Here is a 14,310-nt window from a genome sequence, read left to right on the forward strand (position 1 = left end):
CCTGGCAGCCCCTCCCCGGGCCCGCCGCATTCGCCGGGGGCCGGCGGCGCGGCACCGGGGCTGCTCTGGGGCGCTTCTCCCTCCCCCGTGCCCCGTGCCCCGTGGCCGCCGTCCGTCCGTCCGTCCGTCCGTCGGTCGGTCGGTGCGCGCACCGCAGCCGGGCGCGGCTGGCCGGCCTCCCCGCCCCGCTGCGGGTTCGGCGGGGATGGGCAGCCCGTCCCGGAGCCCGTCAGCCGGAGAGGCACATCGCTCGGGGCACCGCGGCCGGGCCGCTCTGCGGGGGCCTCGGGGCCTCGTCCGCCCCGTCCCCGCCGGGCCGCTTCGGGTACGCGGCGCTGGCCATCTGGAAGAACTCGTCGGCGGCGTCCAGCGCGATGAGGCGGTCCTGCGAACGAGGGGAGCGCGGTCACCGCGGGACGCCCCAGGCGCGGCCCCGCCCGCGGCCCTCCCTCCGCTGGCGGCTCGGGTCTCATCCTCGCCCAGCCCGTGCACGGGACGCGGAACTCCCGGGGCCGCGGCACCGGCATTCGCGGGGAAACCGAACTGCCGAGCCCCAGCGCGACACGCCCCGCCCCGGCTGCCAGCGCGGGTCCGAGCATCCTCCGGCTCGGCCGCTCTCCCCCCGCGTGTGAGCGCCCCGCAGAGCTGCACGGTGGGCGGCGGGCGCGCTCAGAGTACTCACCACCACGAAGAGGTAGCGCTCGGAAAGCTCCCAGCTGGTCGGGAAGATGTTGGTCTCCTCCGAGAGCTTTAACAAGATGTCCCGGGCTTTGCTCATGTTCTGAGAGTCGCTGATGATGCTGAGTTTGGTCACTGACAAGAGGGAATCCGCTTCCTTCTGGAAACCTGGGAAGGAGATGTTACAGAAACAAGTCAAACATGAGAACAGGGTCATGCCCGAGCCCTTCGGGCTCTTGCAAGGTTCCTTATTCCCCCTCCACCCTGGGCAGCTGCATCCCTGCTTCCTAAAACAAAACAGAATACCCTGAGGTGAGCCGTGGGACAGGTATAAACTTGCTGGTGGGGAAAATAAATTACAAAAGTAGTCACAGCGAGTTTGTTGCTGGTTTTCCTGAGAAAAGGTACGTGAACGTGCATGACCCAGGGTGCTGATTCAGCTCCTCCACGTTCCTGATGCCACCAGAGATTTCAGGGCTGGTGGGGCTCCCTGAAACAGGTAACAGGGATAAAACCTATGGCAGTGATGAACACCAGGCTGATTGTTCCTGCAGCAGCCAGCATCGATTACAGAAGGGGTATCCAGGGAAGGAAAGGTGGAAGAGAGTGAATGCAGTGGTCTTTAAATGCAATGGCTACCATTAACTCTTTGTTCTGCTCCAGGGCGCTGGTGGTGATGCGTCTCAACAGTGAAAACAGTTATGGGGTTACAAGTGGTGGGCTTATGATTAAAGCTGAGGCCTGGATAACAGAAGATAGCAGGTTTCACATCCAGTTGCTCATTTAGCTTCGCTAAGGCCAAATGATCCCTGGCCGTGAGCTTCCCAGCCTTTGCAAAACATCTCCGGAGCCACTGTGGATGTGAGAGGGATGTGGGAGAGCCCTTGTCAGCCTGCAGTGAGAGATGGAAGGATGCCAAGTGATCCCTCCCAAGCTTGGCTGTGTGAGCGCCTGGGTGGAGATGAGGGTTGACACCTGGTTGTGGATTTATGATTTATGATGTTCCTCCCACCCAACTGCCAGAACAGCAGGTAGGGCAGGAGTGGCTGAGATACCCATCTCTGGCTCCCATTGAGGGTATCCTGGAATAGATTCACTCATCCTCCACTCATCAGGCATCTCCAGAGCGCGATGGCAGTCACCCAGCTGATGTGCTGGCACATCCCCAGTGTCACATGCTGTGTGCCAGGCAATTGGGAAAACCCCGCCACACCCACCACCACCACCTGGAAACGGCAATAGGAGGGTTTCTGTGCAGCAATTCCACTTGGTGAAAGAATATTTCAAATCCACTTGGGAGAAAACAAGGTGAGTGGCTTAGCTCTGATCAGCCGCCATTGGCTAAGAAAATGAAATAGATGTATCTGTGTTCCCATCTGAAAGGAATATGCATTCCTTCCGGCTTATCTCGTTTAGAAAAACCCGGGGTGAACTCCCACTGCAAGGTTTCCCCAAGGAAGCTTGAACTGGATGACTGTGCACGTTATTACGGGCTTGGAAGCCGATCGTGGCTCACGGGCTTTAGACGTGCCTGCAGACACGGTGTCCCTGTCCCCTCCCCGCCGTGCCTGAGCCCTGCGGAGCCCCAGATGCCATGTGGGACACCTGAGGGCATCACTCAGCAACCTCCTTTTACCTCCCTCCTCTCCAGCTTGATTTTGTGGAGCTCTTCTCATCCTCAGCCGCGGTGGGACCTCGCATTCGGTACCACTGGAATCGCATCTCTCTGGCCTCCAGCTTACCTAAATCCTCCAGAATGTGTTTCCACCTGCTCCTCACTTCCTTCCGGGTCTGCCGTAAGGTATAAATGTCATAGTTGAGCTTCTGCCACTCCTGCAAAGCAAAGGGATGAGAGGCACTCAGGCACTGGAATCTGCTGCTTTTCAAGGGATTTCAGCTTCCAGCAAGGGAGCCAGAGGTGCAGAGCTGGTGTAGGCACTGAGCTGTGAGGTGGTGGGTGTGAAGGTTGATGTGCAGGCTGCTGCTGCCCCTGGAAGAAATTACATTGACCAACACAGAATATTTAGCTTGACTCTTGGCTCAGCATTTCTCTGTCTTCTCTGTTCAAAACAGCTTCCAGTTTCCCTGAAATTACAGAATTTAGCTCAAGTGTTGCTGACAAGTGCTCCTCAGTCAGACATGGAGCCCTGTTTGGCATGAACTGGAGCCGGCAGGTGTTCAAAAGTACTAGAAAACAAGAAAAACAGACTTTTTTGAAAGATCAGGGTACCCTCTTCTTTATCAAAAGAGATGCACAGAGGTGCACATGGGTGGATGAGGGCTGAACCGGAGTCATCTGGTACGATAACCCTTGGTGGCTGCCAGTTGCTGCAGTTAATGCCTCACTTCACTGTACAGCTGAATCCTGGACCTCCAGCTCTACAGCTGGGTAATGGCACACTGGGCAAGAGGAAAAGGTGTGGGGTTATTCATTAAAGTCACACCAGCACATTTAAACACAACCACACCAAGTTTCACGGTGGGCTCGGCAGTGCTGGGTCAGTGGCTGGACTCAATGATACTACGTGACTTTTCCAACCTAAATGATTCCATGATTCCACAGGCATGCATTCCTGTGTTCTGCAAGAAAACCAGGAACACTTTTCCCAGCTCTTCCTAGCCAGCTTTAATCAATGCACACACTGCCAAGGGTGCATTTTTAGAAGCAGCCCAACAGCGGGGTCACAACATCACCTGATAACTTCCTTCCAGTAACAACCTTAATTAATCTCGGTTCTCAGCAAGGGATTACCTAGATGGGCTCCTGAAGAATAAACAGGTGTTAATCTGTGCCATCACCCTGAGATTTTCCTACAGGCCATGCTGGGTTCAGAGCAGAAAAACAACACCCACAGAGGTCGGCCGTGTGTTAGAAATCCCACTGTTTTCTGGTACTTGGTCAAAGAGCTGACCTGATTCCATAAAGATTTGAAGATTCCTTTGTGGTTTTTTTCCCTGAATGCGGCTGACATGCAGAGATTTAAAGCCAAGCCTGTTTTCCTGCAACGGCTGCAGGAAGCCCTGGGAGATTACACGTTGGGAAAAGCGGCCGGCGGGGTTAAGACAGTGGTGACTTCAGGTCAGGAGAGCAGGGAACTGGCTCTGCCACAGCCACTCACTCCCAGAAAACAAAATCCCCCTCCAGAGGCACATTTCCCTGTCTCCTGAGGCGGCACTTGAGAACAGCTCTGCTGTTTGCACAGGACAGTGCCTGGCTGCCAGCACGAGGCACCAGGACAGCCCTTCACCAGGGGGATGAGGCAGGGCCAAGACTCTCCTCTCCCGTGACACCAGCTCAGAGCTGGGAACTGAGCTCCTCTGGGTGGGAAAGAGGGAAGGTTATTCCGTTAAAGCTTTGTGGGAAGTTTATTGAAAACTTGGGAGTTTTTAGCAAGAGGCTGAAAAACTGCGTGATGCCTTGGTCCCCGCTGGCAGGGCTTCCTTGGAAACGCCTCTGGTGACCCCCTGGCACGGGCAGAAAGGAGAGGGGGCCAGTCTGGGCACGCTGGTGGGGAAGAGCTGTGTCTCTGCCCTCCCATGGAGATAGACAAGGCCTTCAGTGCACACAAGCCATCCAGCCAGCCACTGTGATCCCAGGCGGGCTTCACGCTGTGGAATTAGGGAGCTGGGCCACTGGGAAAGGCGCTCCTCTCCAAAATGCGGCCCCTGGCACCCAGCAACAGCTTGCAGGGTGCGGGGGATTTACCCGTGGAACGAGCCAGACTCCTCTAAGCACAGAGAGCAGTGCTTAGCATGCAGGAAAGCTGCTCCTGATTTTCTCTGGATTAACAGCAGCGTGCTTCCCCTTGGCTGTTTTTGCTTTAAGTGAATCTAGGTTATGGCTTTCCTGTACATCACAGTGCCCGAGTTGTGCCATGGAAGTGAATACGGTGAATATTCCGTCCCAGGGGAGCTGTGGCAGTGTCCTGTTGATGGAGAATTTGGGGAGCGTGTAAAGGAATATTGGTACACAAAACTAAACTGTGGTGCCCGGGTGGGACCTCTTGTTCCGGTGGGGTTTCTTTTGCCTGAGCATGGAGCTGAATGTGTTTACATTTCTGCTGGGAGAAAGCTGGGAGGACAATGCTCCCAGCCATGGAAAAGGAACCAGGGAAGCAGAGATTATCAGGATGACGTTGGGCTGAGCCCTCAAAGGGACTCGTGCCCTGCTCTCCATCAGTCTCAGAAACCAGCGGATTTTCCCAGGCAATTCCTTGCAGCAGAGACATCTGAACTGCCAGGGGCTGTCCCGTGTGCCTTTAATGAAGAAATAAACTCAAGGGCATCTTTCCACACCCCAAATTATTCTAGAAAGCATCTCCTCTGAGCTACACGGCAGAGGAAGAACAAAGCTCGCCCTGCCCGTGCACAGGCAAGGGGAACATCAGAGGCTGCGGGCAGGGGAGTTCCCGTGGCACATCCCGGGAGTCACCAGGGAGGGATGGAGGGGCCAGGGCATCACAGGGCTGCTCAGCCCTCCTGGCCGGGCAGGCGGCTCCACACCAACGCCTCTCCCTTCCCGGGGAGTCAGCTGGAACCCCTGGGCCAGGGAGGGGATTGCACACGGGCCTGGGGAAGCACAGGGGGAGACTGGAACACCCAGCGTGGGCTGCTCCTGGCACAGCCCAGCCACGCACTCAGAAGCAATCATTTAAGAAATAGCCTCTTTTGCCAAAATCCGAGTTAATCACAGGAAACCAAAGGAGCTTGCAGTTCCCAGTCCTGTTTTCTGCAGCCGGTTTTGCCCTTTAAACCTAGAGAGCGGGGCACAACAGATACCAGTGGGGACTTGAGAAAACCCTGAGTGTGTGAGTCAAGAATATCCCAGGAGCAGCAGGGAAACCCCGCTGCCTCCCTTCTCTACATGCTCAGCCCTTCAAATATTTACCTGGAAAACTTCCCCGACTCTCTAGCGTGAAACACTAAATCTGCAAATGCCAAATGACATGGAAGAAGCCGGGCAATGTAACTCAGAGCTCTGGGAAAAAATGTGCCAAGGGAACAGACAGCACTGTCCAGCTTCTCATCCCTGATCATATGAAAGTTTCCTAATTGCTAGGGAGCTTTCTTCACGCTGCCAGAACAATCCTCCACCAAATCCATTGCCTTTATTCTCCTAAAAGCAATTGAGGTCACCATTCTGTTCAAGAGTTATTTCAGAAATGAGGTCAAAACTGAGTTATCAGGGACAGACTGCCAAATATCAGGCAGGTACCAGGGATGCTCCTGCTCTGGCTCCACTGGAAGCAGCTGAACAAATATAAACTATAGACCGACATCTCAGAATAAGCTTAAACTGGATTCAGTTTGAGAGAGACATGCAGACATTAAGAGGGTGGGGTCTGGATCCAGCCCTGGATAAATCCCATCACCTCTCTGTGCCCCAGTAACAGCTGGTCACAATTCTGACCTTCTCTGTAACCTGTTTAGAAAAGAATAATCCTGTAGGAGCAGGAGGAGAAAGAAAAACAGGCCTTGCCAGCTCATTAATGGGCTTTTCAGGGGGATCATGCTGGCGTCGCTCCGCTAGCCAGGCCCCTGGCAGGGATGCAGGAATTGCCTTTGCTATGGGGTTTCTGATCCCACCTTTCCCTAGGGAATAAGCCAAGAGGAGAGAGAAACACTGCATTTACAGCAAGCCATGAGAACGGGGGGTTTTCCTCGGTCGCCATGCAAAATGCCACCTTTGGTTTCTGTTCCCAGAGCTGTGGCGCAGCTGCCCAACGCTGACTCCTTCTCTGAAGCTCCTTCTCTGTCCCCAGGGCTGGTGCACAGCTCCCTGCCCACAGCTGGGTAACTCCACACACCCCAGCAGAGGCTGTGGAGAAACCAGGGGCACCCCCGAGTGGACCTAATGGAGGGGACTGCGAGCACCTCACACCCATGAGCCCAGCAACAACCCCCGTGCTGCTCATTTCACCGCCACATCTCAGATTTATTTTACCCTACAACAGGCTCAATGATGCTGCAGAGCCAGAGAAGGGAAAAAACCCTCCCATTTCCCCCATATTTGAAACATGATCCCAGACTTCAAGAAGTGTGATGACAGCTGTGATCTTCAAAGGCTGCATCTGCTTGACCAGCCCCTTGAGCCCCCTCCTCAGCAATGGCTTTCCTGGTTTTCTCTGTGCAAGCCAAGGACACGCTGACTTTGGGCTGGAGCTGCCAAATTTCCCAGAGCAGAGCTGCCAGCAGGGACAGGAGGGAGACACAGCTCCACATGGATCAGGTGTGGGTCCTGCCCCATGGTGGGGCACAGAACTGACCCCAAGGGAAGGCAGCAGCACTGCCAAGATGGGGCCATACAGACAAAGAGCACACGATGGAGAGCAACCTGCTCTTTGGAATGCTTCCAAAGGCTGGGAAATCCCTGAGATGCAGGTGGAGAACGGCAAAGCACACAGTGAGTGCACTGCACACGAGAATTTCTTTGCTAAATGAAGGAGCAGAAATGCAGGAAGTTCTCCTTGCAGTCAGTTTTAACCACAGGAGGAAAAAGGACCTATGGTTTCTTAACACTTGTGTACCACATGAGAACTCCTCCATCCTCTGTCCTGCAGCATGCACAGGCTCACCATGGGCATTTTGGGAGCAGAGCAGCCCCCAAAGCAGAGGATGGCTTTTGCAGCCCAGTGTTGTTCTGCAGTTAGGTTGTTTTCTCTCTGAGCCGAAGTCTCATTAGGAGGGGAGGGCACTGCAATCTGGCCTAGTTTTAAAATGCTTGCTGCAGTAAGGAGAGCTTTTGGCACCAGGGGCCGAGCGCAGGAATGTTGGCTTTGCTGTCCAAGCCCCTCCCTGCCCTGCCACCCAGCCTGAGCAGCAGCTGGAAACTGCAGCAACCTGCTGGGCTTCCCTGTGGTGCCTCAGTTTCCCGGTGTAAGAGGGGACAGGGGGGACGGCAGAGCCACTGCCAGCTGCAATCCCGGGCTGCAAAGGGCACAGGGCCCCACTGAGAGCAAGTGTGAAGTGCATTGGCTTTCCTCAAAGCTTTCCTCACTGCTGTCCTGTGTTGTGCTCCTCGGGCTGTGGATTGCACTGCATGCCAGAGCAGAGGAAGCGATCCTGCCTTTGCCATTGGGAGGAAGCTCCGTGAGTTCTGGGCTTTCCTCTTCCACTGGCAGGCATGGCGACTGCTGAGACCCGTGAAAAACCCCACAGACAGGCTGAAGGCAGGAGGAAGGGCAGGATTTAGGGCAGGCAGGCACACTGGGTTTAGGAGGGGCAGGGGCAGGAGCACTTTCCTGCTCAGCCATAAGCGATGCTCTCCCCTGAACCAGGTTGACACACAGCAATCCTGTGCACCACTGCAGTCCCCTAAATGGAGCTGTCCTTGCTTCCTTCAGCCACTTTGGGGTGCATGCAGCTCCCTGGCTTCTCTCAGACACAACTCAAGGTAGAGAGAGCAGCAGTGGGGAGGGTAGAGTACTCCAGTTAGAGCCGTGAAGGTCACACAGCACCATGAAAATGGTGTTACAAAACCACCCATTGTAAACACCATGACGAAATCAAACTCACCAGAAAACAACCCGGTTAACTGGGGATTCTGGCCAGCTGTATACGAGGACTCCATTACCTCTTTTAGCTAATTACAACTTGTTATTTTGATTTCTCTGGCGTTCAAGGCTCCTTGCAAAGCTGAGCTGGCTTTTGGTTTAGGGAGACTAGTGCAGGAGAAACAGTTAAACTCCTGCAGACTCTTGGATGAAGCAGGATGACGCTGAAGTTAAACACGGAGCCTCCAGCCTTCCCTGCAAGCGTTCTGGAGTCATGAAAGCAATCAAAGAAGGGAAAAACGTGTCACTGTTTGCTGCAGCCTGCTCCTAATCAGGCCGCTGCAATCTCCTTTGCGCTGAAGTGCCTTAGCAAAGGAAATCAGGGCTGCAAAACAGCCTTTATGTAACAGCCATGAGTTCTCCCTTCCCACAAAGAGCCGTGCCAGTTCCCCGCTTGCCCACAACTGCCCTGTGTCCCACTGGAGGAGGATTTCACATCCCCGGAGCGGCGGCGGAGCTCCGGGCGCCGCTGGGGCCACGCGAACGTCAGCCCGGCCGTGGAAAGGGCAAGGCGGGGAAATACGGAACCAAAACAGCAGCCTGGGAAGGCAGGAAATGGGCCCCAGTGCTCCCAGCGCACCTTTGTGGCTTGTGGTGGTTGCAGGGCATCATTCCCGAGCGTGTTCCAGCTGCCACAAATGCCTGGGAAACCTCCCTGCAATCCCACTGCTTGCTGATACGTGAGAAACGAATGCTTCCTGTCCACTGTAAAGCATCTTCCTCATGTTCTTCCCATTCCCCGTCATTTTCCTCTCTCTGCCTCTTCTATTCCTCCTCTCAGTTTCCTTCCCTGAGAAGTCCTTTTGTCCCTGGTCTCCATCTCAAGCCCACCTCGGTGTCTTTTCCCACATCCCTGCATGTACTGACCTCCTGACTTCCTTGGTTTTTAGTGCCAGCTGCTGCGTTCCCTCACACCTCCACGGAAAGCACACAACCTTTGGTTTGGGCTGACCAAAGATGCACAGAAACAGAGATTTCTGAAGGGGATGGGGAGTGAGGGGAAAAAAGATTCTGGAGGCAATTTATGCTCAATGGGGTAATGCCCTCGATGGGAGGGCATTGAAAGTGTCCAAGCCAAGGAGAACATAGAGATTCTCACAAGGGAGGGAGATGAACCCAAGGGTGCCACAGAGATGAGAAACACACCACACCTCGGGGCAGCTCCTGCTGGGCCAGGTGCTGGAGATACCCCCGAGCTTCCCAGGGATGAGATGGCCACAGAGACATCCACACCAGGTGTAGGATAACATCTGGAGGGTGATGGAACAGGTGGGAGGACCTGGGGACTTTGGGGCCTCCACAACAGCTTAACTGAAGGGAGGGTATTGACCTGCTAGTGTCAGTCCAGATGAGCCCACCAAGGTGATCAGAGGGATGAAGCAGCTCTGCTATGAGGAAAGGCTGAGAGAACTGGGATTGTTCAGCCTGGAGAAGACTCCAGGGTGACCCAATTGCAGCCCTCCAGTGTCCAAAGGGAATCCTATAGGAAAGATGAGGCAAAACTATTTACAAGCCAGGACAAGGGGGAATGACTTCAAACTGCCAGAGGGCAGGGTTAGATGGGATATTAGGAAAACCATCCTTCCTGTGAGGGTGGGGAGCCCCTGGCACAGGGTGCCCAGAGAAGCTGCGGCTGCCCCTGGATCCCTGGCAGTGCCCAAGGCCAGGTTGGACACTGGGGCTTGGAGCAGCCTGGGCTAGTGTAGGGTGTCCATGGCAGGAGGTGGCACTGGATGAGCTTTGAGGTCTCTTCCATCCCAAAGCGCTCTGTGATTCTGTGCTAGCCAGAACCACTGCCAAAACCCGTGGGGTGAGGAATGGCCCCAGCCCCGGGCCGGCGCTGCCTCACCTCCGAGTCTTTGTCCAGCTGGTTCCTGACCACGATCATGTTGTAGAGCACGCGGTCGTCGTCGGCCTCGGTGTGGGTCACGTCGTGGGGGGTGCTCCACAGGTTCTGCTCCTCATCCCGCGCCAGGGTGGCTCCGAAGGACGCGTAGGGGTTGTTGTTACTGCAGGGAGAGAGGGGCGGGCAGCGTCAGCACCAGCCTGGCCCCTGCTGCCTTCCCAGCGCCCGCTGCCGGGCCCTCCCCTCTCCCAGCCCGATGCTATGGCCAGAGGGGAGGGAGAGGAGCAGGGAGGCAGAGGGTTTTTCCTTAGCAAACGTCCTGACCGTGGCCCAAACCAAACCATGCGATGCCCACCGGTGCCCCCACACAGCAGATCCTACCTCAGAGCTGCAGCAATGGGCTGAGCTGAGCAACAACAGACGAGGCGTGGAAAGTTACTCTGATACTCAAGGTATTCAGCCCCATCTTATTTTGGCCATGGAAATGTCCTCGGCCTTCTAATGAGCACCGGGCTTTATTTGCTTAGCAAAGCTGAGCATCATCTTCTGGGAAGGCTGTCCCCACGGAGGTGGGGAACTTTTCTCTGCGCCGGGGCAGTCTGTGTTTTACGGCTTTATGTTGCTATTGGGATGTGCAAGTTTCTAACGAGGACACTTCTGCCAAGAGAACCTTTAGCAGGGGATTTCCATGGAGTGTCTAATCAAGGTGCCCAGCTGCTTGAGCGGAACAATACAAGTGGAGAACTATTTTTGGCCTTACCACCCTCGGGCAATCCCTGCTCACTTCTTGTCAGAACAACCCACTGTTTATTTTGCTTGCTTTCCCAAGGAACCCGTCCAGAGAGATTTCATGTAACACTGTGGGTGCCATGGCACCGAGCCATAAAAAGATGCTAAGAGGAGCTCCAGCACAACGGTGAAATAGAAAAAAAAAAAATTCCCATCAGCATTCCAGCAGGAAGGTTAATTAGACTTTCAACAAACCAAAAACCTGAGCAACAGGTAATAAAGGGAAAGATAATCTATAATCTCTCATTAAAGACAAGCAGACAAAGGTAACTTGGAGGGTGTGGAGGGGCACAAGCATTTTTCAGTGGTGGACCAGCCAGGGAGGGAGCACTCAGGAGCCAGCTGTGCCATCAGCAGGAGTTTGCTCCCACCCTGCTTTCCACAGCTTCTTCCCACTCAGGCATTTACCAGTATGTTTAACATTTGACTTATTTAAAACAGCAGCATTTAGCAATAACGCTGCCACACCTGAGCTCTTCTGAGCCGCTCCCTCCCTCACAGCTCGAAGGGCACTTCCCAGCACATTCCCATTTCCAAATCACAGCGTGGAGCGTCCTGTAAGGCATGTGGCAGTGCCCAGGAGTCAGCAAATCCACACCAGCACGGAGAGTTCTGCCAACAGCTCTTCCAAGCAACGTTCCAAAGGAAGAAATGGGAGGGAGAAAAGAAGCACGTGAACAGCAGCGGCTTTGCAGGTTAAGGAATCTCCGTGGGACCAGAAGGGACAGGGAGCATTTCACACCGTGGATTTTATCCAGAAAATGGTGTGCACCAATGCTTCATCAACGGATTCCTGCTCCAGAGGGCTTTCAGTTCACATTAAATGTTGGTGTTTGGAGCCCAAATATTTAGTTTATTTTCATCCTGAGTGGACCACCCGAGCCAGACCCCACCTTCACAACATCAAGAGACAACCAACCAGCCCGGATGCTTTGCAACACCAGCTCCTAAACCCGAAACTCAGCTAAAAGAACTGAAATCTCAAGCAATTCATTCACTTTAAACAGCGCTGTAGTAAAAAATAAAATATACAGCAAGATCCCCACTATGAAATGAGAGCCCACAGCTCCCCGAGAAGGGGCAAGCAGTAGGCTGCTAGATTAATTATGCCGGCACACGTGTGTAAGAGCAGGTACCTTTCGAATTCCCAGAATTTCGAGAGGCTTTCCCCCTTAGGGCCAGCATTAATTGGATGGGCAGGCTGTTGCTAAAGCCAGGTGCCAGGTGAGGGGCAGCAGGAAGGAGCGTCCCCTCCTGCGCGGCCGGCTCCCGGGAGGTCAGTGCCGATCTCCCGGCCTGGAGGCCCCACGCTCGGGATTACGCGCTCATCATTTAGGTAACAGCGCGGAATGAGGACGTGTGTCCCCGGCCCCGCTGCCACCTGACAGCGCTGCAGGACACGCCGGGAGCATCCCAGCAGGAAGGCGGGTGTCGCGGCCATGGCGCAGGGAGGGCACGGTGCCCGCTCCCTCCCGGGGCCGGGACGGCGCCTGGCATCGGGGAAGGAGGGGGAGCCGCCGCAAAACACGGCTGCTTTGCACATGCAAACCCCCTCTAGGCGCTCGCACTGCTCTCCTCCACGGGACAGGGAGAATCTGTTCGTCCAAGAGCCCCGGGCTCAGGCTGTGCGCACAAAGCAGGCGCGAGCGGCAGCAGGAGAGCGGGATCGGCTCCCCAGAGACGGCTCCGGCCGCGCACCGCCACCTCCCCCCCGGCAGCTCTGAACGCGGCCAGGCTGCGGCTGGGGGGGCTCGCCTGGAAAAGGGAAGGCTCCAGGGAGACAGACCTTAGAGCCCTTCCAGCGCCTAAAGGGGAGAGTGACTCTTAACTGGGGCAGATAGGGATAGGACAAGGGGGAACGGTCTTAAACTAAACGAGGGAAGATTTCGTTTAGATGTTAGATAGAAATTCTTCCCTGTGAGGGTGCTGAGGCCCTGGCACAGGCTGCCCCGAGCAGTTGCAGCTGCCCCATGTTCGGACGTTTCCCAGGCCGGGTTGGATGGGGCTTGGAGCATCCTGGGGCAGTGGAAGGTGTCCCTGCCGTGGCAGGGGGTGGAACAGGATGATCTTTAATGCTCCTTCCATCCCAGTCCATTCTGGGATTCTGTGACCCCAGCCTGCGAACAGAGCCCTGCACGACCCAGAGCTGCCCGGCAGTGGGACCTGAGCCCCTGGTTAGGAACGCAGGGCCGCCCTTTTTGTTCAGCCTCAGCTCCTCTACTGAAATCCCTCCGTGGAGAGACAAGAGCACCGAGGGGATGTGGTGGGCAGGGCTCCTGCGGGCATCGCGCCGGCTGGCAGAAGGAGTCCAGCGCCTGTGGCAGCCGAGCCGGGCGGAAAGGGAGCGGGAAGGGCTCGATCCCGCCGGGGGAAGATCCCTGCGGAGCCTCGAGCGCTCTGGCGGGGATGGATGGATGGACGGATGGATGGGCGGTGACAGCGCGGGGAGCGGGACAAGGCACAGCGGGACGGGACGGGCCGGGCCGGGTCTCACCTGAGCAGAGGCTCCTTCTCGGTCACCGCAGCCTCCCCTCCGCAGCAGCCGCAGCAGCCGAGCGATCGCAGCCAGGCCCGCAGCCCCATCGGCGCCGCCGGAGAGCCGGGCAGGGCGGGCCGGGCCGGCCCCACGGCCATCCCCTGTCCCCGCCCCAGCGGGGCCGGGCCGGGCTCCGCACCGCCCCGCCCCGCCGCACGGCCGTGCCGTTCCCTGCCCGGCCCTGCCCTTCTCGGCCCTGCCCTTCTCGGCCCTGCCCGGCCCGGCCCTGCCCTGCTCTGCCTTGCTCTGCCCTGCCCTTCTCGGCTCGGCCCTGCCCTGCCCGGCCCGGCCCTGCCCTGCCCTTCTCGGCCCGGCCCTTCTCGGCCCTGCCCGGCCCAGCCCTGCCCTGCCCTTCTCGGCCCGGCCCTTCTCGGCCCTGCCCGGCCCTGCTCTGCCTTGCTCTGCCCTGCTCTGCCCTGCCCTTCTCGGCCCGGCCCTGCCCTGCCCGGCCCCGCCGGAGCGATGGCCGCTGCAGTAGCTCAGGGACGGGGCTGCTGCGTCCTCCCGCATCCTCCTCGAACTGCCGTCCCGCATCTTCTTCCTGCACGTTTCTGCACCCTCCTGCACCCCCCTGCTCTCTCCTGGATCCTGAAGTGCCCTTCTGCATCCTTCCGAACCCTCCTTACCCTCTGCAGCGTCTTTCCCTGCCCTTCTTCACGCACCCTCCTCCATCCCACCGCATCCTCCACCGCATCCTCTTGCACCTCCTGCATCCTCACACACTCTCCCACACCCTGCTGCGCTGTCTGGCACCCTTCTGTGCCCTCCTGCACCCTCCTCGATGCCACACTGCCTTTGCAGCCTCCAGCCCTGTGCCCCCCTGGAACAGACCATCACTGCCCATCACAGCACGGCCAGAATCCCCAAATCCCCATTTTTCTAACTCTTTGCACCACTACACTTCCAGG

At 56.6% G+C, this 14,310-nt stretch overlaps 1 protein-coding gene across 1 annotated transcript; it reads right to left on the minus strand.

Annotated features, from left to right (window-relative positions):
- Positions 1-229: 229 nt before the first annotated feature.
- Positions 230-13,467, minus strand: MREG (melanoregulin). The gene is made up of 5 exons (XM_040070419.1): positions 13,361-13,467; positions 10,081-10,240; positions 2,421-2,511; positions 683-846; positions 230-385 (listed from the first exon to the last, which is right to left on the minus strand). The coding sequence occupies exons 1-5, from the start codon at positions 13,447-13,449 to the stop codon at positions 230-232; spliced, it is 660 nt and encodes a 219-aa protein (XP_039926353.1). The 5' UTR covers positions 13,450-13,467.
- Positions 13,468-14,310: the final 843 nt, after the last annotated feature.

Source organism: Hirundo rustica, chromosome 7 (genome assembly GCF_015227805.2).
Source record: "Hirundo rustica isolate bHirRus1 chromosome 7, bHirRus1.pri.v3, whole genome shotgun sequence".
Lineage (NCBI taxonomy): Eukaryota > Metazoa > Chordata > Aves > Passeriformes > Hirundinidae > Hirundo > Hirundo rustica.